The sequence below is a fragment of the Macrobrachium rosenbergii genome, chromosome 51, assembly GCF_040412425.1.
Source record: "Macrobrachium rosenbergii isolate ZJJX-2024 chromosome 51, ASM4041242v1, whole genome shotgun sequence".
In the NCBI taxonomy this organism is placed as follows: Eukaryota; Metazoa; Arthropoda; class Malacostraca; order Decapoda; family Palaemonidae; genus Macrobrachium; species Macrobrachium rosenbergii.
The window spans coordinates 42160295-42185155 of record NC_089791.1 but is presented as its reverse complement, the minus strand read 5'-3'; the positions used below and the strand labels follow the sequence as shown (position 1 = coordinate 42185155).

Genomic DNA, 24861 nt, shown 5'->3' with positions numbered 1-24861 from the left:
GATACTGCTAATACCGCCGCTCTTGATCCGTGAAATTTATAATAATTTCCCTGTCAGATTATATTTAAAATCTATATAGTGAACTTTCATGAACCTTTCACCTCTGATTATCAAATAATTCATGATGAAAGCGCTATATACGTTGTGTGTGTATGTGTATATAGTATATATATATATATATATATATATATATATATATATATATATATATATATATATATATATATATATATATATATCATACATACACACACATTTATATATGTGTGTAGCTCTGATTATGGAACCATTCGTAATGATATAAAAATATATATATATATATATATATATATATATATATATATATATATATATATATATATATATATATATATACTGTATATATATACTGTATATACACGGTAAATTTTTTTTTTTTTTTCATTTTTTATTTACTTCTAATCTACCCCATTTAATTCTTGATGCGTTCCACGATCGTCCACACTTATAAAAAAAAAAAAGGAAAAACGATTCGTTGGAAAACCTGCCGGTAAAAAGAGCTTACTGTAGAATGACCTCGAGATGGAATTAGCTTTCTCTGAATAAATTATGTCAAGAAACGGCCCGAGAACTCTGTAGTCTAAGAGATTTACCAGCCTGATCAATACTTTAGAGCTCGATCAGACATTTGAATAAGGTTTAGCAAGTAAGAATGATCTAATCAAGTTATAATTAATGGTGATTTATAACTATGTCAAATATTTGCACTTGAAAATTACCATCACCAAAAATAACATCAGTTGATATTCGTCCTTTAATATTTATCATCACCAAAAATAACATTCGTCCTTTAATATTTATGCGTCCCTGTACACGGCTGCATCTTCTATGACTTTTCAAACAGAAGATTAAATCTCTCTCTCTCTCTCTCTCTCTCTCTCTCTCTCTCTCTCTCTCTCTCTCTCTCTAAGCAAGTCTAAAAAAGTAAATTCCGAGGAAAAGAGATTCCCAAGAAAAGGGAGAAAAGTTTTAAAAAAATTTCCTGAATTAAGCAATGAAGATAAAAAGTACAGCAGTCGGTCAGCGAGTTTATTTTAGCCGCTGAATATTTTTACCTTCACTCCTCGGTGAGGACGAGTAAGAATATAAAAGCAAATCCCAGTACCCTTGGCTGGAAGGTAATGCAGGCAGAATGCTGAGCAGTAAAGAAAAGTCGCGGCTGAGGACGTTGAAACTAAGGACAGAAGGTACAACAATGCCTATACTCTTTTTCTGTCTTTATTTATCTTACCGCTGCCGGAAGATGTTCTTCCACTTGCAAGAGGGAGTGGCTAGCCCTTGGCATGAATCAGTCTTCATAGATCTAGCCTGAGGGTGAGTACAAAAGAGCACAAAAGATCTCCTTTGTGGTGTTCGTTGGCTTGTAAGAGGGACGATAACAACCATTCGATTCATGGAGTAGGAGTGGTCAAGCTGATGAACAGCAAATCCACTGGAGCCATTTATTAAAAATTTTTGTAAGTGAAATAAATCTCATTACAGATTTCTTATTTACTGCTGCAGGTTAGTGGAACACGAGCCATACATTAGGAGAAAAGAACAGGAAACCACAGCATACGAATAATTCCCATCTGCCTTCATTTACGTTAACTCCATAATTACTGCTACCATAACCAAAATCAGTGGATAATTAAGCAATGGTTTCGGTATCTATACATGTTTCAACATTCATTAGTCTTTTTCCAAGTGTTTTGTCAAACTGATGTTTGATGGTCACAGCATCTCGCAGCAAATGTGGAATTTTCACATTTTTAACTTGCTGTTGATTTTTGGTCAAAATATTATTATTCTAAACATGAACAAAGAATTTCCCGTCAAGCAGCACCCCTAGAGGCCATAATTAACTGGAAATCACATATACATTGTTTATTTTTTTTATTAAATAGTCATGATGATGGCATAGTATTTTTCGCCTTTTAGTCTACACTGATTATTTTTTATTTATGAATAAATCATTGTACACTAAAAGAAGAAAAATACCATGCCATCATCATTACTGTTCAATAAAAAAAAATATACATATATAAGTGGTTTCCAGCTAAATATGGCCTCTAGAGGTGCGGCTCTATTGGAAATTCTTGGTTCATGCTTAGAATAATAATATTTTGACCAAAGATCAACAGTTAGTTAAAATACGAAAATTCCACATTTGCTGCGTGATGCTGAGAACCACAAACATCATTCTGACAAAAAAACTTGAAAAAAGACTAATGAATGTCGAAACAGTTTTATAAAATCATTCGCCAAAATCTTGGAAAATGGTCCGGATGAATCAATCTTCCAGAAATGAACGAAGCTGGAAGTTTACTCAATTTTCGGAAGTTGGGCCAAAGTTCGACTTGACCAACGGTCTTCAAGACGAAATTTGCTCACAATATCGACAAACGCTCGAGCCTCGGAAGTTTCCAGACGCCCTTGCAACTTGCAAACAGAGAGAGAGAGAGAGAGAGAGAGAGAGAGAGAGAGAGAGAGAGAGAGAGAGAGAGAGAGAGAGAGACCTACAAAAAAGGAAGGGGAGCTGACCAACATTTACATTCAAGCAACCAGACTTTCAAAATATGAAAACAGTGGTCGATACCTTTTAGCTCAAGCAATTTCCAACGTAAAGCCTTTAAGAAAAGATGACAAACCGAGAGAAGAAATTACGCCAAAATACAAACCGAAAGAGACTTCTGTCCAGAAAATAATAAAAGCGTTTTGTCAAAGGAATGACTCAACGCTGTTGACCTTCCTGATCAAGCAGAGGTCACGTACTCAGTTGTAAGAATTCGGCTTTTGGATGACAATAATCATCTCGCCAGCATTCCGAGGCAAGGAACGAAGACATTTCCAAACATAGGTCATCGGAGGCTACGGGCGTTTCCAGTATTTCACTGCTACCCGGATTGAGGCTGGAGCATATAAAGGGAATACTATTTTAAAGTACTTTTTTGTTATTCTGATCAAGAATGGAACCTACATCTCTCTGCAGATGGTATTCTAAGTCTTTCCTTGTTAACGGATTGAGACTAGAACCTATAAAGGGAATACTATTTTAAAGTATTTTTTTGTTATTCTGATCAAGAATGGAACCTACGTCACTATGCAAATGGTATTCTAATTCCTTGTTAAACGGACTGAGACTGGAACCTGTAAGGGGAATACTATCTTAAAGGATTTTTTTTGTTATTCTGATCAAGAATGGAACCTACATCACTCTGCACATGGTATTCCAAGTCTTTCCGTGTTAATCGGATTGAGACTGGAACCTATAAAGGGAATACTATTTTAAAGTATTTTATCGTTACTCTGATCGAGAATGGAGCCTAGATATACTACAGACGGTATTTCAAGTCTTTCACTATTAATCGGAACAAGACTGGAACCTACACCCATCGATGGCATGGAACGAAACTGGAACATGGAAATGCTTTGTGCTTCAAATTATCTCAATTTTCCAAAGATACGACGACGAATAATACGACCAGACGAATTAATGACAACCCAAAAAGCATTATAATATTTTAAACATTAATCTGTAAAAGGAGCACTTCAGTACCACACAGACGAGCATATCTTCGCTTACAGGCGCGCTCGGACGCACGCACATGCATATTTATGTACACGTGCATAAAAGACAGTGCAACGAAAAGCCCAATCTGCAGAGCTACAACAACGACAAGGGAGAATTTCAGCATGGTTGACTTTCAATGTGACCGGGGGGGGGGTATCTACACCCGCCCCCCCTTTCTTGTCGTTAGGATAAAGGAAGAAAGAATACGAGGGGAGGGGGGATGAAAGAGGGAGAAGAAACGGTGGTGGGAGAGGCAGGGGAGGGGGGGGGGGCGCTTAAGAAAAATGACAGACGGACCAAGAGAGGTTCGATTTCCCTCCTTCACAACGCTTGCTTCTGGTCTTTTGAAATGCGAAAAAAAGGAACTATAACACTGCATTTTCGTCCATTTCGAAATGAAAGCGCGAATATTTGTGTGGGTGTGTGTCAGTCATACATACATACATGTACACACACACACCACAAATTTATATACATATATATACTCGTATACTTACATGAAACTCCAAGTTTGTCTTTTATTATGAATAAGTAAGAATACATGTACAAGCACACACGCAGGCGCCACACCCCTAAAACTCAATCATGTAAGTATGTATGTGTGTGAATATATATATATATACACACAACAAAACACATATATATATATATATATATATATATATATATATATATATATATATATATATATATACATGTATAATAGCAGATTTAATACTGACAAAGCACGAACATAAAAAAAAAAACCAAACACCTCCGAATATCTCGTCTTTCTTTAGCCTGATCATGCTTACATAAAGGAAACAAAATCTCATTTAAATGAGCAACCCACAAAAAGGCCCAAGTTCCCTCCTCTATCGCATTTAGACACAAGGGAAAAAGTTCAGCAATAAACATCTTCCCCATTCAAGTGGAAAATTGTGCGTCAGCGTGAGGCAACCCAGGGGGCGGGGGCGGGGGACTGGAAGGAATTTGCACTTTCTTACGTAAGGTAGAGTTTGTCTGGACGAAGTCCGTCCTTATCGTTTTGGCAAAAGCGGTTCTTGGTCTTCGTTGCTATGATTATGTAATCATATAGTAGTATGTTTAGTTGGGATTGTAAATTTAGTGTGATGTGTATTGCCGGGGTGGGGGGAGGGAGATACCGTGTTATACGTACCTCTGTATATAAAGAAACGACTTTGGTCTAGCCAGTTTTCGGTTTACCCTACATCAGAGATAACAATTACGCATTAATAATAATCTTTATTGTGATGAGAGAGAGAGAGAGAGAGAGAGAGAGAGAGAGAGAGAGAGAGAATTATGATCCCTTAAAGTACGGTGGAGTCTGAGAGGTGGAACTTGCTTCGGTAGATGCTTAGTTTTCCACACTGCTTCAGTGCCTCAAATAAAACTCTTGGAATTTCAATGAAAAAATATCTATTGGAAAGAATTCAAAACAGGATACGTTTTCATATATACTGCTAGGCTAGTTATGAAAAAAATTACGATGCATTATTTTAATGAATAATTCTGATCAAATGGCTATAATGGGTGAACACGTCATTTCTGTTCCGTAGATTTCCAAGCAAATTCAAGCAAATTTCGAGCGGAGGGGGTTGGTATCGGCAATGCAATGCATTATTCATCACAACAGCTTTTAAAGTTATTCATGGTGTGTCAAGCTAGCAAGACCGGGAAAATTTGAAGCTTACGTTGCTTCAGTCATGTCAGTCAGTGCCTGGATACGTTACCTCTAAAGAATTCCAGAATTTGCAGTTGCACTAATAAACAATTGTTAGGAGCGCGTTAAAAGTAAGAAGGAAGAAAGAGAATATTAATGGAGGTACAGTAAAACGAATGAAATGAGTCGCAGCTAGGAGCCAAAGGTATGCTGCAAAGAATCTGAAGTAATACTGCTTACAGTGTGATGCGTGAGGTGCACCGATGGCGCTACCCCCATATATGGGAGTTGGCATTTATGTTCCAGTGAACAACTGCGTGGACACAGGCATGGGGCCAACGACCTCATACCAAAGAATAAAAAAAAAAAAAATCAAGGCTTAGAGATTTGATAAAGACCTTTGGTGTCTGATGTGACAGAAAAGTGTCAAAATGAGAATCAAGAATCTATGAACTCTATAAATGAGAGCGTGAATGACTCTGGACATGTTTATCACACCTGGCCAGTAGCAAAATAAATAAATAAATAAAATAAAATAAAATAAATAAAATAAAATAAAAAATAAATAAAGGAAAGATTGGAAAAATCCTAAGAACAGACAATAAACAAGTTCTTCGTAATTTCACGTAACAAGGATTCTTGAAATAGAGTATAAACCTCGTTTCCAGCAATAAACACGACAGGACTGACAGCGGAAGACTACCAGGATGATACTCTGACCTTTCCTTTCAATGCGCACCCACGATCGCGTGAGAATTCCAGTCGTACAACAATAACCTGAACATCGAAGCAGCTATTCCTGCAAAGGTAACTTTATGCTTTTCAATGAAAAAAGACATCAACGCGAATCGCGGCTGAAAGGAATTCTGGCTAATCAGTATTTTTTTTTACAGAGTCTGGATAATAATTTTTTTTTATCAGAGTCTGGATAATTTTTTTAACAGAGTCTGGATAATAATTTTTTTTTATCAGAGTCTGGATTTTTTTTTATCAGAGTCTGGATAATAATTCTTTTTTATCTGAGTCTGGATAATAATTTTTGTTATCAGAGTCTGGATAATAATTTTTTTTTATCTGAGTCTGGATAATAATTTTTTTTATTAGTCTGGATACAAATTTTTTTTATCTGAGTCTGGATAATAATTTTTTTTCTTAGTCTGGATAATAATTTTTTTTATCAGAGTCTGGATAATAATTTTCTTATCAGAGTCTGGATAACAATTTTTTTATCAGAGTCTGATAGTAATTTTTTATCAGAGTCAGGATAACAATGTTTTAAAATTTTACTATCAGAGTCTGGATAATAATTTTTTATCAGAGTCTGGTTAATAATTTTTTTTGTCAGAGTCTGGATAATAATTATTTTTATCAGAGTCTAGATAATTTTTTTTTTTTTTTTTAAGTTTAGTCCTGATTTTATTTCACTCGCGAACTAAAAGCCTGTGAAGAGATCTGATATCAAATTCTTTAAGTAATGCCGACCATTAGCTTTTTATCCCAATTTTCCTTATTTACGAAAAGTCCCTCCAGGCACTTTGTGTTGATACATACTAAAGACAATTAGTAGAAGAGACGCGTTCCACATTTACTATTTCTATTGAAGATGGCAGAATGCAAGGAAATTTCTTATCTATTTATTTGATACGAAGGTTACATTCATCAGATTCAGTTGTAATTTAGGATGGGAGTGCAACTTCGGCACTTAAAAAATACTTACATATTAAATAGGAAAGATTTGTGATATATATCATAATATATATATATATATATATATATATATATATATATATATATATATATATATATATATATATATATATACATATTAAATAGGAAAGATTTATGATATATATCATAATATATACATATTATATATAAATATATATATATATATATATATATATATATATATATATATATATATATATATATATATATATATATATATATATATTTTGTATACCGGGTGTTTCTGAAATCAGAGGCGCCCCTCCACAGAACAAATGGAAAGTTACAGTAAAGTTTTCTGCTATAGCCTATCTCCAAGTACATTATTTTAAGTTTCTATTAAGCTATTTTTCATTTTACATTTCTTGTATTTTCAGACTGAGTGACGGAGTTAGATACAGCCATGGCTAACGACTTGAAGAAATCAGATGGATTGACCAATCCAGGCTATAACCTTCAGATAGGCCAGGGATGCTGGCGCATCCTTCATTCACGTTCCTGGATAGCTAAATACATTAAAAGAGATGAATCCTTTGTTAAAAGAAAGTGGAACAAAAATCCATACGACTGTCATTGCAAAAAGAGTGAGAATCTTGGAAGTCCTTTCTCAGGAGTCAAAAGACATCATAGCTGAGGCAGCGTAAATTGGCGCTTGAACTAGAAACAAAAAGGGGAAAGAAGAGAAGTTATAGTGCTGCATATCGTGAGTTGAAAAAATCTGGTATCAAGCCATTTCATGTTATCAGCAAGCCCAACATCACTCAGCAACAGAGAAGACTGTGCATGGTTTTGTGGTTCATTTCTTCAAGATTGGGATGAAGCTGACTTTCTCCATGTTGCGCAGATCAGATGAATTCTTCATTTACACAGTCAGAAGCCAAATCATAAAAATGACATCATTTGGGCTGCAAAGTTGGATGATATCAGTGATGACGTGTGCTATCACCAAGTTGTGAAATTTCCTGAATGTTTAGGAATTTTTCTCTGTTTCACAGCCAAATGGTTAATGTGGATCATCAAAGAAAAAGGACAGTCACGGAATGGTGAATACTTCAGAGAAACTGTGCTTACTGGTGGAGTATTTCCTTTCCTCAAAGATCCTGAAAATGTGTTACCTGTTGAAGAAGCCACATTTTTGCATGATAAGGCACCATGTTTCAAGGCTCTTCAGACACAGGAGCTGCTTTGAAACAGTGGTATCGATTTCTTCTCGTCAAGTGAATTTCCAGGTAGCTCCCCTGACCTTAATGTGTGTGAAAACATTGGTAGTATCTTAAAGGATCGTGTTGAAGCGCGCACAGTGAACTATGATGGTATACCAAGCCTTGGCGACCTGCGAAGAGAGGTGACCGAAGTGCTCAGGGAAATGGAGTTTGAATTTCAGCTTTTTTGCGATTTGCTGAAATAATACCCCTCAAGAATGCAGGCTGTGGTACAGGTAGATGGAGGCCACACAAAATATTAAATACTCAGAGAGAAACTGAAATAAATACCTGTTCTTAATTACTTTCGCTTTTGTCCATATCAATTTTAGTTTATGCTGTAGGGGGGGCTCTAATTTCGAAACACCCTGTATATATACACACACACACACACACACACACACACATATATATATATATATATATATATATATATATATATATATATATATATATAAATACATATACTGAAACAGGATGGTACTTGACAATGAGGACTGCTAGTCCTAGAAAGCTTGTCATTTTTATTGAATAAATATCTCCGCTAGTTTCAATGACGTCCTGTTAGTAATTTTATTAATGCACAGATAATTGTGTAAGTGATAAGGTTAATATAATATATTATATACATATATATCCACATATATATATACACCGAATGTATAAAAAATTTATAAAGATGACTTTATCCTCATGAAAAATCCCTAAGTGACGAAGAGAGCCTCCCTGGCGATCAAGGAACTAAAAAAAAAAAAAAACGAGAAAGGGACACAGATGCATTGGGCGACATTCTATCACCAAAAGATTTCCGACTCGAACTACGAAAATAACGGACAAAATTATTCGCCATTATAGAAATTTACACAATGGGTCAATACGCCAACCTCATCTCTAAATGTTGAGGGCAATTATATCAGTGGTATAGAAAAGGCATTCAATCTTATCGCCTCATTGTGTCTCCTAAAAAAAAAAAAAAAAAATTCTCAGACACTGCATTATGATATCTCACAAGGGGATAATCTTTTATTTTTTCTTTGGAGAAATCTACGTGACAAATAATTTGAAGACATGTAAAATATAAGGATTGGAGAGATGAAGGAAGGGATTTATCCTAATCACCTAATTCACCTAATCGTGGTTGAAAGAAGAGTCGCTTCTTAGATACTGCATTATGACAAACAATGAATGACACCTGTTAAAATATTACTTTACGAGGGCTACATTCATTAAATAATCTAAAGCATATTTTTTCTTGTGAAGCAAAAATGATAAAGCATACACCTACACTTGTATAACAAATTCTAAGCGCTTTCAGTGGGGAACAATGAAAGAAATATACAATTGAGATAGGAAACCGACTGAGTGTAAAACAGTATGAAATGACAATTGCATAAAAGTTTTCTAGATAGGTGGAAATCTTACAGCTGGCTACAGTCTGCGACTGTTGTCACATAAAAAAATAAAACAAAGCTTTAAATGAAACGTACTGTCACTTGGGTAAAAATAGAATATCCTTTTCACAGAAAGCATTCAAGAAGTCATAATTATGCCACTGAAAGGAGCTCACGATTAACACCTAATGGTCCTGCTGCATGCACAATGGGAGCGAAAAGATACGAGGAAATTGACCAGAAGATGAGAATAACCACATGCTACGTAAATTCGACCTTCATCAATCAGAGTTTCAATCCAAAACCATAATCTTATCAAACATCATTCCTCGTTTAGTGACAACCCGTAATCTGACATTATCTTCTGAGACAATGTAACCTTCACCATTCTCCTGATAAAACCATAATATAAACCTTCGTTAGATTCATCTATTTGAACCTTCGCCAACCTAACCCAACCCTTCACCAATGGAAAAACACTCTCATGGAAAAACCATCACCCAATCCTCCACCACATCAGTTTTCTGAAAACCCGTCAGTAAGTAACGAAGGCAAATAATTTACCTTTTCAGGACCATCTACTTCCTCTTGGTTCTCTGTGGTCTGAAAGACGAAAGCTGCCGTTACAAAAGAAAACTGAAATCATTAAAAAAACCGTAGTAAATAAGAAAGCAACAAAAAAATTTACTAAATAAAATGTGGTTATTTTTGTTCCAGTCGTAAATAATACCAAAATACCACCCTAATAAATTTTACCTACCTTACCCTAACCTAAACTATCATAGGAGAAATCCTCCACTAAAAGATACGGCTAACGTAAAATTATTCAACCCTTAACTTTTACAAACAGTAGGAAACAGTTTCCCCTTAACCAATGTAACTGGCGTGGAATTATGCTTCTACACGTTACAAATAGCACAAAAAAGGAGCCCACCTTAATTTAACTGTGACTGGCTGAAAAATGGTTACTTAACTTACCGCTGGTGGGTTACATGAGCATTACTTGCCTTTAACAGTCACGATCAATGTACAATTAACCTCAGCCACCAAAACAAAAATGCTACGATTGGCGTAAAAATAGCCATCCCCTCCTTGTTAGGTATGATAAAAATAGCCATCCCTACTTGTTAGGGATGATAAAAATAGTCATTCCCTAATTGTTAGGTATGATAAAAATAGCCATCCCCTACTTGTTAGGTGTGATAAAAATAGACATCCCCTACTTGTTAGGTATGATAAAAATAGCCATCGCCTAACTGTTAGGTATGATAAAAATAGCCATCCCCTACTTGTTAGGTGTTAGATATGATAAAAATAGCCAGCCCCTACTTGTTAGGTGTTAGGTATGATAAAAATAGCCATCCCCTACTTGTTAGGTGTTTGGTATGATAAAAATAGCCATCCCCTACTTGTTAGGTGTTAGGTATGATAAAAATAGCCATCCCCCCTAAATGTTAGGTAAGACACAAAAAATGCCATCCTCCCTCAATGTTAGGTATGATATAAAATAAGCCATTCCTCCTAAATGTTAGGCATGACATGAAAATAGCCACCTCCTAAATGACTTAGGTATGATATAAAAAATACCCATCACCAATAACTATTACGAATGACGTTAATAATCACTGCCTTGACTCTCATCACTGGCCAGATAATAGCCAGCCTGGGCTGTTAATGACGTAAAATCAGCTTTATACATTCGTTTATTTATATATATATATATATATATATATATATATATATATATATATATATATATATATATATATATATATACGTACTTATTAACCCGTCCTAGGCCTGCTGCTCAGGATAATAGGAGAGGGAAGATGCGAGGACGTTGATCAAAAGATACGAACAACCACATGCAGGATGAATTCAACCTCTATCAAAAACAGTATTCAGAAACCATCTTCTGAGACACTGTAACCGTCACCATTCTCCTGATAAAACCATAATATACAGTAAACCTTCGCTAGATTCATCTACGAAAAACTCGTAACTTGAACCTTCACCAACCTAACCCAACCCTTCACCAAAGACAGTCTCATGGAAAAACCATCACCCAGTCCTTCACCAAATCAGTTTTCTGAAAACCCGTCAGTAAGTAACGAAGGCAAATAATTTACCTTTTCAGGACCATCTACTTCCTCTTGGTTCTCTGTGGTCTGAAAGACGAAAGTTGCCGTTACAAAAGAAAACTATAATTATATAAAAAAAGGAAACATTAGAAAACAAATAAAAATCTAATAAATAAAATGTGGCTATTTTCGCCCCAGTCGTATACACTACTAAAAAATACCATCATAATATATATTAACTAACTTACCTCAACCTATCTATCCTAGGATGCAGAGTCCTACCTGTAAGAGGAATCCTCCACTAACTGAAACGACTGACGTAATATTATCCATCCCTTAACTCTTGTAACTTGTATGAAAACTGCAACTGAGTAAAATCATTATTCCCTTACTTGTTACACCTAGCATTAACAGGAGTTTCCGCCCCTTTAAATAATGTGACTGACTAAATCATTACTATTATTGATAAAATAGTTTATCCAGAACACTGAGCTGACTATCAGCTCTCATCGGGCTGGCCCGAAGGGTTAGGATGAAATACCAGGTCTAGGCCTGAGGCCTAGAACTAGGTCCAAATAGGTCATTCGCGTGATGATGATGAATGAATGAAAATGAAATTTAAAAGAAAAAACTGTATAATGAACATGCTTTTACACTGGAACACATTTATACATTAAATACAGTTGCTCGTTTCCATACATACATAAAAATAGTTACTTAATTGTTAAGACTTTGGAACACATTTATAATGTATACATTAAATACTGTACATTTGCTCGTTTCCATACATACAAGAAAAAATAAAATAAAAAATAAAACAGTTATTTAACTGTTAAGACTGCTGTGCTAAAATAACACTATCCGCTCTTAACAGTTAGGACCAACGTAAAATGATCTCTAAGGCCCCTCCTTTCTAAATTCTGAGAAATTTTCGTGATGAATAACTATAGAAAACGATATCAATGGTATACAGAAGGTGTTTAATCTTATCCTCTTTCTGTGTTCCCCGAAAAAAGTGAGAATTCTCAGACACTGCATTATGTGATTTACCAAGAGGATAATCTTTTTTCTCTTTCACAGAAATCCACGTAACAAATAATTCGACGGAATATAAATTACAAGAATTGGAAATACGAAAGTGTGGGATTTATCCTAGTCACTTAATCGTGTTTTCAAGAAGAGTCATTTGTTAGGTCCAGCATTATGGAAACGAGTGAATGACATCACGAAGCCTACATAAATTAAATAATCTAAAGCATATTTTTCTCGTAAAGAAAATAAGATGAAGCATGCACCTGCCTACACTTTAGCAACAAGTCCTCAGTGCTTTACACGATGAATTATGATAGCAATATTATACAATTAAGAACGGAAACCGATTACGTGTAAAACAGTGTGAAATGACAATTGTGTACAACGTTATAGGCAAGAGAAAAAAAAAACATACCGTTGATTACAATCTGTGACCATTGTCATAAAACAAAAACAAGTAAAAAATGCGCCGAAGCTACTTCTGCGAGATGAATTAAACCTTCTTCAATCAAAACTTCCTAGAAAAGCCATAACCTCATTAATCATTAATCTCTGTTTCATGACAATTGTAATCTGACACTATGAAGAATCTCCTGACAAAAACCATAATACAACCCTTTACTAGACTAATATACTTAAAACCCGGTAACTTTAGCCTTCAACAATTAGACCTTCACCAACCTAACACAACCCTTCACCAAAGTAAGTCTCCCGAGAAAACCATCACCAGGTCCTCCACCAAATCAGTAGTTTTCTGAAAACCTGTCAGTAAGTAACGAAGGCAATTGATTTACCTCTTCAGGAACATCTACTTCCGCTTGCTTCCCTGCGGTCTGAAAGACGAAAGGTCACGTTACAAAACCAGTCAACATACCAATTTGCAGCCCTCTAGCCTTAGTGGTTTTAAGATCTGAGGGCGGACAGGAAAAGTGCGGACGGACAGACAAAGCCGGCACAATAGTTTCCTTTTACAGGAAACTAAAAAATAGCTTTAAATGAAAATATATTGTTCCTTGGGCAACAATAGAGTACCCTTTTCACACAAAGCGATGTATTCGAAATGACACAAATATGTTACTGAAAGGAACTTACGATCAAGCCCTAATGGAAATGTTACTTAGCTAATGGGAGAGGAAAGATGCGAGGACACGGACCAGAAGATGAGATTGATCACATGCAAGATGAATTCAACCTTCTTTAATCAAAGCTGTCTTGAAAAGCCATAACCTCATTAATCATAGTTTCATGACAATTGTAATCTGACACAATCTTTGGAGAATCCCCTGATAAAACCATAATACAACCCTTTACTAGACTAATATACTTAAAACCGGTAACTTTAGCCTTCATCGATTAGACCTTCACCAACCTAACACAAATCTTCACCAAAGAAAGTCTCCCGAGAAAACCATCACCAGGTCCTTCACCAAATCAGTTTTCTGAAAACCCGTCAGTAAGTAACGAAGGCAATTGATTTACCTCTTCAGGAACATCTACTTCCGCTTGGTTCTCTGTGGTCTGAAAGACGAAAGGTCACGTTACAAAACAAAACAAAAAAAACTTAAATTATGAAAAAACTTATTACATATGAAAACAATACAAAAAAATAAAAAAAATGTGGCTGTTTTTGCGCCAGTCGTAATTACTACCACAACACCATTATAACACCTACTAATCTATCCTTGGGCGCAGTGTCCTACCTACAAGGTGCCTGTATACTCATAAAAAAATCCCCAAACTGAGTGACACAGAGAACCTTCCTGTCGATCAATGAACTTCATTACAGACGTGGAAGGCACAAAGGCGTAATGGGCGACATTCTATCACCAAGACGTTTTCCTGGCTCGAACTACAAAGAACGAACATTATTATTATTTGCCATAATAGAATTTTAAATAATAGGTCAACACGTCAACCTCCTTTCCAAATGCTGGGATATTTTCGTGGTGGGTAATTTTTAGAAAATTATATCAATGATATAGAGAAGGTGTTTAATCTTGTCAATTCATAGTGTCTCCTTAAAAAGCGAGAATTCTTAGACGCTGCATTACGCGACCTAACAAGGAGATAATCATTTATTTCTTCTTCGAAGAAATCCACGTGTCAAATAATTCGAAGACGTCTAAAATATACGAATTGGAAAGATCAAAGAGGGGATTAAATCTAATCACATAATCGTGTTTTAAAGAAGAGTCAGTTGTTACATATTGCATTATGAACACAAATGAATGACACGTGTTAAAATATTACTTTACGAGGTCTACGTTTGTCAAATAATTTAAAGCACATGTTTTATTGTAAGATAAATATGACAAAGCATACACCTACACTTGAACAATAAATTCTCAGTCTTTTCCGCGAAAACACTGAGAATATGCTACAATTAAGAACGGAAACCGACTGCGCATAAAATAGTATGAAATGACAGTTGCATAAAATCTTTTTGGACGAGAAAAACCACAACCTTACCGCTGACTAATATCTGCGGCCATTGTCAAGTAATATTAGAACAAAGCTTTAAATATCAAGGTATCGTTGCTTGGGTAACAATAGAGTATCCTTTTCAGACGAAGCGATGCATTTAAAATGTCATAATTATAACACTAAAAGGAACTCACGATTAACCCATAATGTGCCTGCTGCCTAGACAACGGGAGAGAAAAGATGAATGGACGTTGATCAGAAGATGAGAATAGCTACATGCAAGATGATTTCACCTGCCATCAGTTAAAGCTTTCCTTGAAAAGCCATAAGATTAGCAATCATCGAACCCGTTTCATGCCAACCCGTAATCTGAAATTGTCTTCTGAGACACTGAAACCTTCACCATTTTCCTGATAAAACCATAATGTAAACCTTCACTAGATTCGCCTACTAAAAACTCGTAACTTGATCCTTCACCAATTAAGCCTTTATCAACCTAACACAAGGAATGGAATGAAATACAGAATTTAGGCCAAAGGCCAAGCTCTGGGACCTATGAGGTCATCCAGCGCTAAAACGGAAATGGGCAGTAAAAGGAAGGAAAACCTCGCAGTAGCACTATGAATCAATTGTTAGGAGAGGCTGGAAAGTAAGATGGATGAAAGAGAATACGAAAGGGGGTACAGTAAAAGGAACGAAAGGGGCTGCAGCTAGGGGCCGAAGGCACGCTGAAAAAAACCTTAAGTAATGCCTACAGTGCACCGCATGAGGTGCACTGATGGCACTAACCCCCTACGGGGCAGACCTAACACAACCCTTCACCAAAGACAAGTCAGTCTCCCGGTAATACCATCACCCAGTCCTTCACCAAATCAGTTTTCTGAAAACCCTTAAGTAACGAAGGCGATTAATTTACCTTTTCAGGACCATCTACTTCCTCCTGGTTCTCTGTGGTCTGAAAGACGAAAGCCGCCGTTATAAAGAGAAAACTAATATTATGGAATAACCATATTGCATAAGAATACAGCACATAATTCAATAAATAAAACGTGGCCAATTTGCGTCATTCGTAAACACTACCAAAACACAATCTTAATACATATTAACTCCCTTACCTTAACAAAATCTTAATTAGGGAGCAGCGTCCTACTTGCAAGGAAGAATCCGCCACGTACTGATACGACTGACATAAGTTACCCACCCCTTACCTCTTGCAACTGCTATGGAATCAGTTCCCCCTTGACAACTGAAAATGGCTTGGAAACATTCTTCCCCTACATGTTGCCTCTAGAGTAGGGAGTTGCTATCCCTTTACATGATGTGACTGGCTGAAAAATATTCACCTAACTGTTACGGCTGATGGATTTTAATAGCATTACTTGGCTTTAACAAGCAAGACCCATGTAAAATTAACCCCAGCCTCCAAAAACAAAAATGCCACGGTTTGGGGTAAGATTAACCATTCCCCATAAATGCTGGGTATGACATAAAAATAGCCATCACTCCTAAATATCCTCATAAAAAAATCCCTAAACTAAGTGACATAGAGAACCTTCCTGTCGGTCAATGAACTTCAATAACGAAGAAGGCACAAAGGCGTAATGGGCGACATTCTATCACCAAGATGTTTTCCTGGCTCGAACTACAAAGAACGGACATTATTATTATTTGCCATTATAGAATTTCAAATAATAGGCCAACACGTCAACCTCCTTTCCAAATGCTGGGAGATTTTCGTGGTGGATAATTTTAGAAAATTACATCAGTGATAAAGAAAGTGTTTAATCTTGTCAATTTATACTTCCTCCTTAAAAAGCGAGAATTCTTAGACGCTGCATTACGCGATCTAACAAGGGGATAATCTTTTATTTCTTCTCTGAAGAAATCCACGTGTCAAATAATTCGAAGAAATCTAAAATATAAGAATTGGAAAGATGAAAGAGGAAATTTTATCTAATCACATAGACGTGTGTTAAAGAAGAGTCAGTCGCTAAATATTACATTTTGAAAACAAATGCATGACACGTGTTAAAATATTACTTTACGAGGTCTACGTTTGTCAAATAATTTAAAGCACATGTTTTATTGTAAGATAAATATGACAAAGCATACACCTACACTTGAACAATAAATTCTCAGTCTTTTCCGCGAAAACACTGAGGAATATGCCACAATTAAGAACGGAAACCGACTGCGCATAAAATAGTATGAAATGACAGTTGCATAAAATCTTTTCAGACGAGAAGACCACAACCTTACCGCTGACTAATATCTGCGGCCATTGTCAAGTAATATTAGAACAAAGCTTTAAATATCACGGTATTGTTGCTTGGGTAACAATAGAGTATCCTTTTCAGACGAAGTGATGCATTTAAAATGTCATAATTATAACACTAAAAGGAACTCACGATTAACCCCTAATGTACTTGCTGCCTGAACAACGGGAGAGAAAAGATGAATGGACGTTTATTAGATGAGAATAATCACATGCAAGACGTATTCCACTTCCATCAATCAAAGCCTTCCTTGAAAAGCCGTAAGATTATCAATCATCAATCCCCGTTTCATGACAACCCGTAATCTGACTTTATCTTCTGAGAAACCGAAACCTTCACCATTCTCCTGATAAAACCACAATGAAAGCCTTCACTAGATTCGCCTACTAAAAACTCGCAACTTGATCCTTCACCAATTAAACCTTCATCAATCTAACACAAGGGATGGAATGGAATATAGAATTTAGGCCAAAGGCCAAGCACTGGGACGTATGAGGTCATTCAGCGCTGAAACGGAAATTGACAGCAAAAGGTTTGAAAGGTGTAACAGGAGGAAAACCTCGCAGTAGCACTATGAATCAATTGTTAGGAGAGGCTGGAAAGTAAGATGGATGAAAGAGAATACGAAAGGGGGTACAGTAAAAGGAACGAAAGGGGTTGCAGCTAGGGGCCGAAGGAACGCTGCAAAGAACCTTAAATAATGCCTACAGTGCACCGCATGAGGTGCACTGATGGCACTAACCCCCTACGGGCAAAACCTAACACAACCCTTCACCAAAGACAAGTCAGTCTCCCGGTAATACCATCACCCAGTCCTTCACCAAATCAGTTTTCTGAAAACCCTTAAGTAACGAAGGCAATTAATTTACCTTTTCAGGACCATCTACTTCCTCCTGGTTCTCTGTGGTCTGAAAGACGAAAGCCGCCGTTATAAAGAGAAAACTAATATTATGGAATAACCATATTGCATAAGAATACAGCACATAATTCAATAAATAAAACGTGGCCAATTTGCGTCATTCGTAAACACTACCAAAACACAATCTTAATACATATTAACTACCTTACTTTAACCTAATCTAAATTAGGGAGCAGCGTCCTACTTGCAAGGAAGAATCGCCCATTAACTGATACGACTGACATAAAGTTACCCACCCCTTACCTCTTGCAACTGGTATGGAAACAGTTCTCCCTTGACCACTGAAAATGGGGTGGAAATATTCTTCCCCTACATGTTACCTCTAGAGTAAGGAGTTGCTGTCCCTTTAAATGATATGACTGGCTGAAAAATATTTACCTAACTGCTACGGCTGATGGATTTTAATAGCATTACTTGTCTTTAACAGCCAAGACCAATGTAAAATTAACCCGTCCCCAAAACAAAAATGTTAGGATTTGGGGTAAAATTAACCATCCTCCATAAATGCTGGGTATGACATAAAAATAGCCATCCCCCTAAATGTTCAGTATGACATAAAAATAGCCTTCCCCCTAATTGTTAGGTATGACAAAATATTTTTCTATCCATCCCCCTAAGTGTTAAGAATAACTCAAGAATAGCCATCTCCCCCTAAATGTTAGTTATGACATAAAAATAGCCATTCCCCCTAAAGTTTGGTATGACATAAAAATGGCCACTCCCCCTAAAGTTTGGTATGACATAAAAATAGCCATTGCCCCTAAAGTCTGGTATCACATAAAAATAGCCATCCCTTAAACGTTAGCTGTGACTTAAAAATAGCCATCCTCCTGAATGTTAGTTATGACCTAAAAATATCCACGTCCCCCTAAATGTTAGGTATTAAATAAAAACAGCCATCACCATTAACTATTACGAATGACATATTATAGATATGAAGTCCTTTATTCTTATCACTGGTGAGAAAATAACCATCCTTAGGTGTTAGTGACGTAAGAAAGAGCACAAAAAAAAAAAAAACCAACGTTTAGTGAGAAACCTAAACCCAACGAGTGGGAATGAATTACCTTGTCGGGAACGTCTACTTCTTCTTGGTTCTCTGTCCTCTGAAAAACGAAAATGAAAAAAATGACAAAACTAAACGGATTCAAAAAACAGGTCAACATGGAAAGAGTGCAAAAGAAAAGTGAGGTACATGGGATCTAATTTCTAGAGCTATAGGACACATAAAAAAATTAGAGTGCAGTAAAATACTCTTTTGCTATGGGCAGGGTGCAAACAAGATGTAGCTACAGGTTCTACAGTCTATTAATTTAGCATATGTACAAAAATCAGAACGCTCTATAACACTAACTTAATTCTATATATATGAAGCAACTTCATCTACAAGGATTCAAGTACTGAAATATAAAAAAAAATGCAAGTAAAATATAGGTATATAGGATCTAATTTCAAATATAAAAGTACATTTATACAAAAATTAGAATATTCTAAAATATTAAATTAATACTAAAATAATAAACATAAGCTCATAAAAATAAAATTAATATTTTGTCATGAAGAAGGCGGAAACAAAATTTAGGTATAAAAGGTACACAAACAAAAATGAAACTAATCTTTAAAAGACAGATAAATTAATATAAAAATGGAAAATATACAAGAAGATCTTTAAGAATAACTAAAATAATTAAACATAAATTTGAAAAACAAAAAACATAGCATATCCAACCACTAGGATGAAGCGCTGTTTTAAATTACGAAAATTTTACACTTAAAAAGACACACACACACACACACACACACAAATAGAAACAAAATTCAGTGTGAAAGATGTGTAAATTGAAACGTCGGTTTTTCTTGTTTTACAATGCCTGTTTATCCTACGCGAACCAATATAATTCATGAACGATTATCAACATATGAAAGTAATAAACGATTTTCATCAAACGTATTTCCCTCGTAAACCTACGGGATTCTAACGTCACAATTCAGAAGATTCACTGCAATAAGTCTTTTTCATACCTTGTCGAAATCATATGAGAGAGAGCGAGAGAGAGAGAGAGAGAGAGAGAGAGAGAGAGAGAGAGAGATAACCTACGGGATTCTAACGTCACAATTCAGAAGATTCACTCCAATAAATCTTTTTCATACCTTGTCGAAATCATATGAGAGAGAGAGAGAGAGAGAGAGAGAGATTCTAACGTCAGAATTCAGAAGATTCACTGCAATAAGTCTTTTTCATACCTTGTAAAAATCATATGACAGAGAGAGAGAGAGAGAGAGAGAGAGAGAGAGAGAGAGAGAGAGAGAGAGAGAGAGAGAGAGAGAGAGAGAACCGAGTTAGTTAACGGTATTTATGATAATGTCAGTTTCTATTGGATACATTTTTTAAACCCACATAAGCCTACTGATTTTGTATAGGCCAGGCAAGTGGGTCTCATTCAATTAGAAAATATTCTACAGGTATCACGATAACGATAATTTATTTATTGTTAACAGGTATATTTCTCGACATTTCACAAGTTCTACGATTCCAAGGTAAAATCGGGATTATTTTCAAAATGATCCGGCACAGTGTGTGTGTGTGTGTGTGTGTGTGTGTGTGTGTGTGAGAGAGAGAGAGAGAGAGAGAGAGAGAGAGAGAGAGAGAAAGAGAGAGGTGATCTTAACCGGTTTTCATTTTTGTTTTCAAAGACTGGAGCAAAATCACAATTTCTGACGAGATGGAATAACAGCCCTGAAACAGCTGTTTCATCTTAAAGCTACAATGCTGAAGCAGAAACGACCTAAATTAGCGCCCTCTCTCTCTCTCTCTCTCTCTCTCTCTCTCTCTCTCTCTCTCTCTCTCTACGTCCCTTGGCCTTCCTTTATACTGTATTATAAATGACGGTCTGCATTTCTCTACCCGGCCCCAATATATAATGAATTCTGCTCATGTTCGGCGTAAATATTCATGTCAGATACAAAATTATCTTCATCGCAAGGATATTGTTCCGGGCGTAAATAATATTTCCTGGCTATTTTTTTTAAAGACAAGGCAGTTAGTAATTCTCTTGAACGACCAGGAAGTTTCATGAACACAAAATGGTCAGCAAGTTTCATCAACAACGCATGTTGGAAACAATTACAACTTGTATACACAACTGTCATAATTTTTAATATCTGAGTACTAAAGTTTAAAGAAGTGGACTGATAGTGTATTTGCTTGAAAGAGAGTCATTAATTCCTCTATGTATTTCACGGTATCACAAAATATCAATATAAAATTGTAAAATACGAAAACAATTTGACAGGGAACCCGCACCAAAATCACGAGCATTCACTTGATAAAACATATATGTATATATATATATTGTATATACATATATATTATATATATACATATATTATTATATATATATATATATATATATATATATATATATATATATATATATATATATATATACATATACTGTATAATTAAGAAAGTTCAGCAATGAAAACGATAAAGATAGCTTTTCCACAACATAAAATCTAGAAAACAAAATTCGTTAGCCTCAAATTCTATCAACAAAGACCATTACAAATACAATATGAAAACTCAGGGATAGAAGTCAAATCGGGGAATCCCAATAAAGTAATAAACAACGAGGAAAACCTTTGTTAACCCACTGACACTTTTTTCGCAATACATCACACCAAGCCAGAACTTTTTTTTTTTTTTTTTTGGTAGGGTGGGAAGATTGTAATTTTAACCTGTTTACACAGCAATGTCAAGATTCTCAATCCTCTACGAGAACTGGAGGGACCCTAAAAGAATCGCCCCCTTTTTTTTATGAGAAGGCTGACGTGACAAGGAACCAAATTCTCTTATGTAACTTGGACCTGACGATACGAAAATGGATTCTCTCCAAATTTCCCTCCCTTCTACATTAAATTCTAAGGCGGTTAAGAAGTCTTGGTACTGAAAAAAGCCTGAGTAGTCGAAGACAATTCGTGAAAAATTTAGTAAATCTGATCAATCTCTTATCTAAAATGTTACGTTCAATTAATTCATTTTAACTTTACTTCGCATGGAGATAATCATTCACTATTTTTCACGCTGCCAGAGGTAAGATAATAAGCTAAAGAAAGTTTTCCTTAATTAACTCGTTCTATTTAGAGAGAGAGACCCAATTTCAAAGCATTCATTTTATTATTATTTTTTTTTTTAGTTTTCAACTTTATTCTTCAAGTTTCATTTTTTTTTTTATTCTTGAAGTATTCATCTTATTCTTTGCGAAGTGAATATGAACTCTTTAGAGTCAACAGCATAAGTTTCAATTTTATTTAAAAACGAAAGTTGAGAAGATTAAAAAAAAATTGTAACACCCTTTGAGAAGGTTTTTATTACAAAATCGTGCAGAGATGAACAATGAAGCGACTCAGAAATGGTACTTTAGAGAGAGAGAGAGAGAGAGAGAGAGAGAGAGAGAGAGAGAGAGAGAGACGATGACAACGATAAGGAATGAGTCGTTACATGAACCTGCAAAATCTAATCTTCTGGCCATATCTAGACCAGGCCCAAAGGAAACAAGAGAAGAAGAGAATATGAGAATTTAACCTCGGAGGATGTGATACGCCCACAGTCTATCGAAAGAAAGGAAGATTATAAGAGCCTACGAAAACCAAGCGAGGTAGAGTTCCAATGCTTGGCAGAAGCAAAAAAAAAAAAAAAAAAAAAAAAAAATTATAATAATAAATCAACTGGATATCGAACAAGAGCGGGCAGAGACCGTAGACTTAAACCAAGGCCTAGCAATCCACCATCTCCCAGAACGTCCTAAAAAATTATTTTTTAAATTAAAAAAATCCCTCTAAATTTGTACACGGAGCCAAAAACTAATATCTTCATCAATCACTTAGCTTTCAGAGATAATTAGGCAAATATATGTAAATAGGGCAAAGACGCCTTGTATTAAAAATAGATGATTACCAAATATCTCGGTTGGGACCATCATACAACTGATTGCCTGACTGACATTAACATTGGAGCGACACATGACAAAATTCACTGAATTCCCCTCAACATTAATTTCTATTCACTGAAGGCCCGCCCCAAAAAAATTATTTTCTATAAGTAAATATACCGGTATGTACAACAACACAGCAAAATCGGTAACAGCGATCAGGGATATACAAATATTATTTTGTTTACCGGAGCATATAGCCAATTCTACGACAAGGGCAAAACTCAAACGAGAATATAACGAGTTCGTTATCATTCTGGTTATTACTCGGTGAAAATATAAAAAAAAAACTATAAATATGAATAGATGAATATTTGCTTTCAAATATGAATGGAAATGTAGGCGACTACCATTTAGGTTACTGTAGCATTGATTTTAGTTTCTTCAGATTTCACATTCAAATATACATATATACAGAGAGAGAGAGAGAGAGAGAGAGAGAGAGAGAGAGAGAGAGGGTTGTCGTTTTTGTTAAAAGTTTCCGAATACGTCGCCGGCTCTTAGTCAAATTGTCGCTTTTATGAAATTGAAGGAAAGGAAGTTTCGAGATGGAGAAAGTTTGTCAAAATTCAGGATATCTTTCCCAACTGCAATATTATCATGTCAAGTGGATAGGCGAGCTCCCCCTCTCTCTCTCTATATACACACACTGTTAGCTTCGCCAACTAGAATAAATGGCGATTTGGTCCCCTGAACCGAAGGGTGTGGAGGTCACTCCTGACGGCTATACAGGCCACACTTTTAGAAGATACATCGTCGGAACCGGCGTTTACATACATACACTGTAGCTGAATGGATAAGTCACTGTCACCGTATCTTTGTGGTTGAAGAAGAACCAAACCAAAAAGGCATAATGTCAGGTTCGAATTTTTCCATATATTAGCAGACGTTATACATGATTCCGTTTAAGAAGGGGTTAAGTTATTCCTAAAGTAAAGTTCATAAATAAATGGCTGATATGAAGGAGTAATTCAGGCTTAATACTTGAATGGGTGAAGAAAGGCACGTGTGAATAGATGACAAAACTAATGTGTTTGTCTTACATACAGTATACATACAGTATATATATATAAATATATATATATATATATATATATATATGTATAGATATATATATATATATATATATATATATATATATATATATATATATATATATATATCACACACATATATTATATTATATATATGATATATATATGATATATATATATATATATATATATATATATATATATATATATATATATATAGATAGATAGATAGATAGTTAGATAGATAGATAAACACACTGTGAGACTGCTCCATTTAGAGTTGGTGGCTCCAGAAGTAATAACCTTCCAGTTCTCAACAAGTCTTTTATGGATGATATGGCACGCCCTAATTTCCGTTCTACCTTGGCTACGATCAGTGTAAACGATAAATCACACAGTAAACAATTCACTGCTTCGGTAATCAAGTGTAAAACAAATTTGCGAGAAGAGGCACTCATGCGTAGTTACGTTGTCAGGTCGAATAAGTCATCTTCGACTTATCTGCACAGTTCTCTGATCAACTGATAC

At 35.5% G+C, this 24861-nt stretch overlaps 1 protein-coding gene across 8 annotated transcripts in view; it reads right to left on the bottom strand.

The window, feature by feature from the left end:
* LOC136833341 (disks large homolog 4-like) overlaps positions 1-24861 on the bottom strand; it is a 734549-nt gene that overhangs the window by 291269 nt on the left and 418419 nt on the right. For 2 of the 8 annotated variants that reach the window (XM_067095345.1, XM_067095349.1), the window contains exons 3-4: positions 19376-19414; positions 10141-10179 (exon numbers count right to left, since the gene is read on the bottom strand). The exons of 2 other annotated variants lie outside the window; for them this stretch is intronic. In XM_067095345.1, the coding sequence (XP_066951446.1) occupies positions 10141-10179; positions 19376-19414 (78 nt within the window). Of the gene's footprint in view, positions 1-10140; positions 10180-16029; positions 16069-18258; positions 18298-19375; positions 19415-24861 lie in introns of all 8 variants that reach the window. 4 more of the 8 variants (XM_067095343.1, XM_067095344.1, XM_067095347.1 and 1 more) reach the window with 4 other exon arrangements.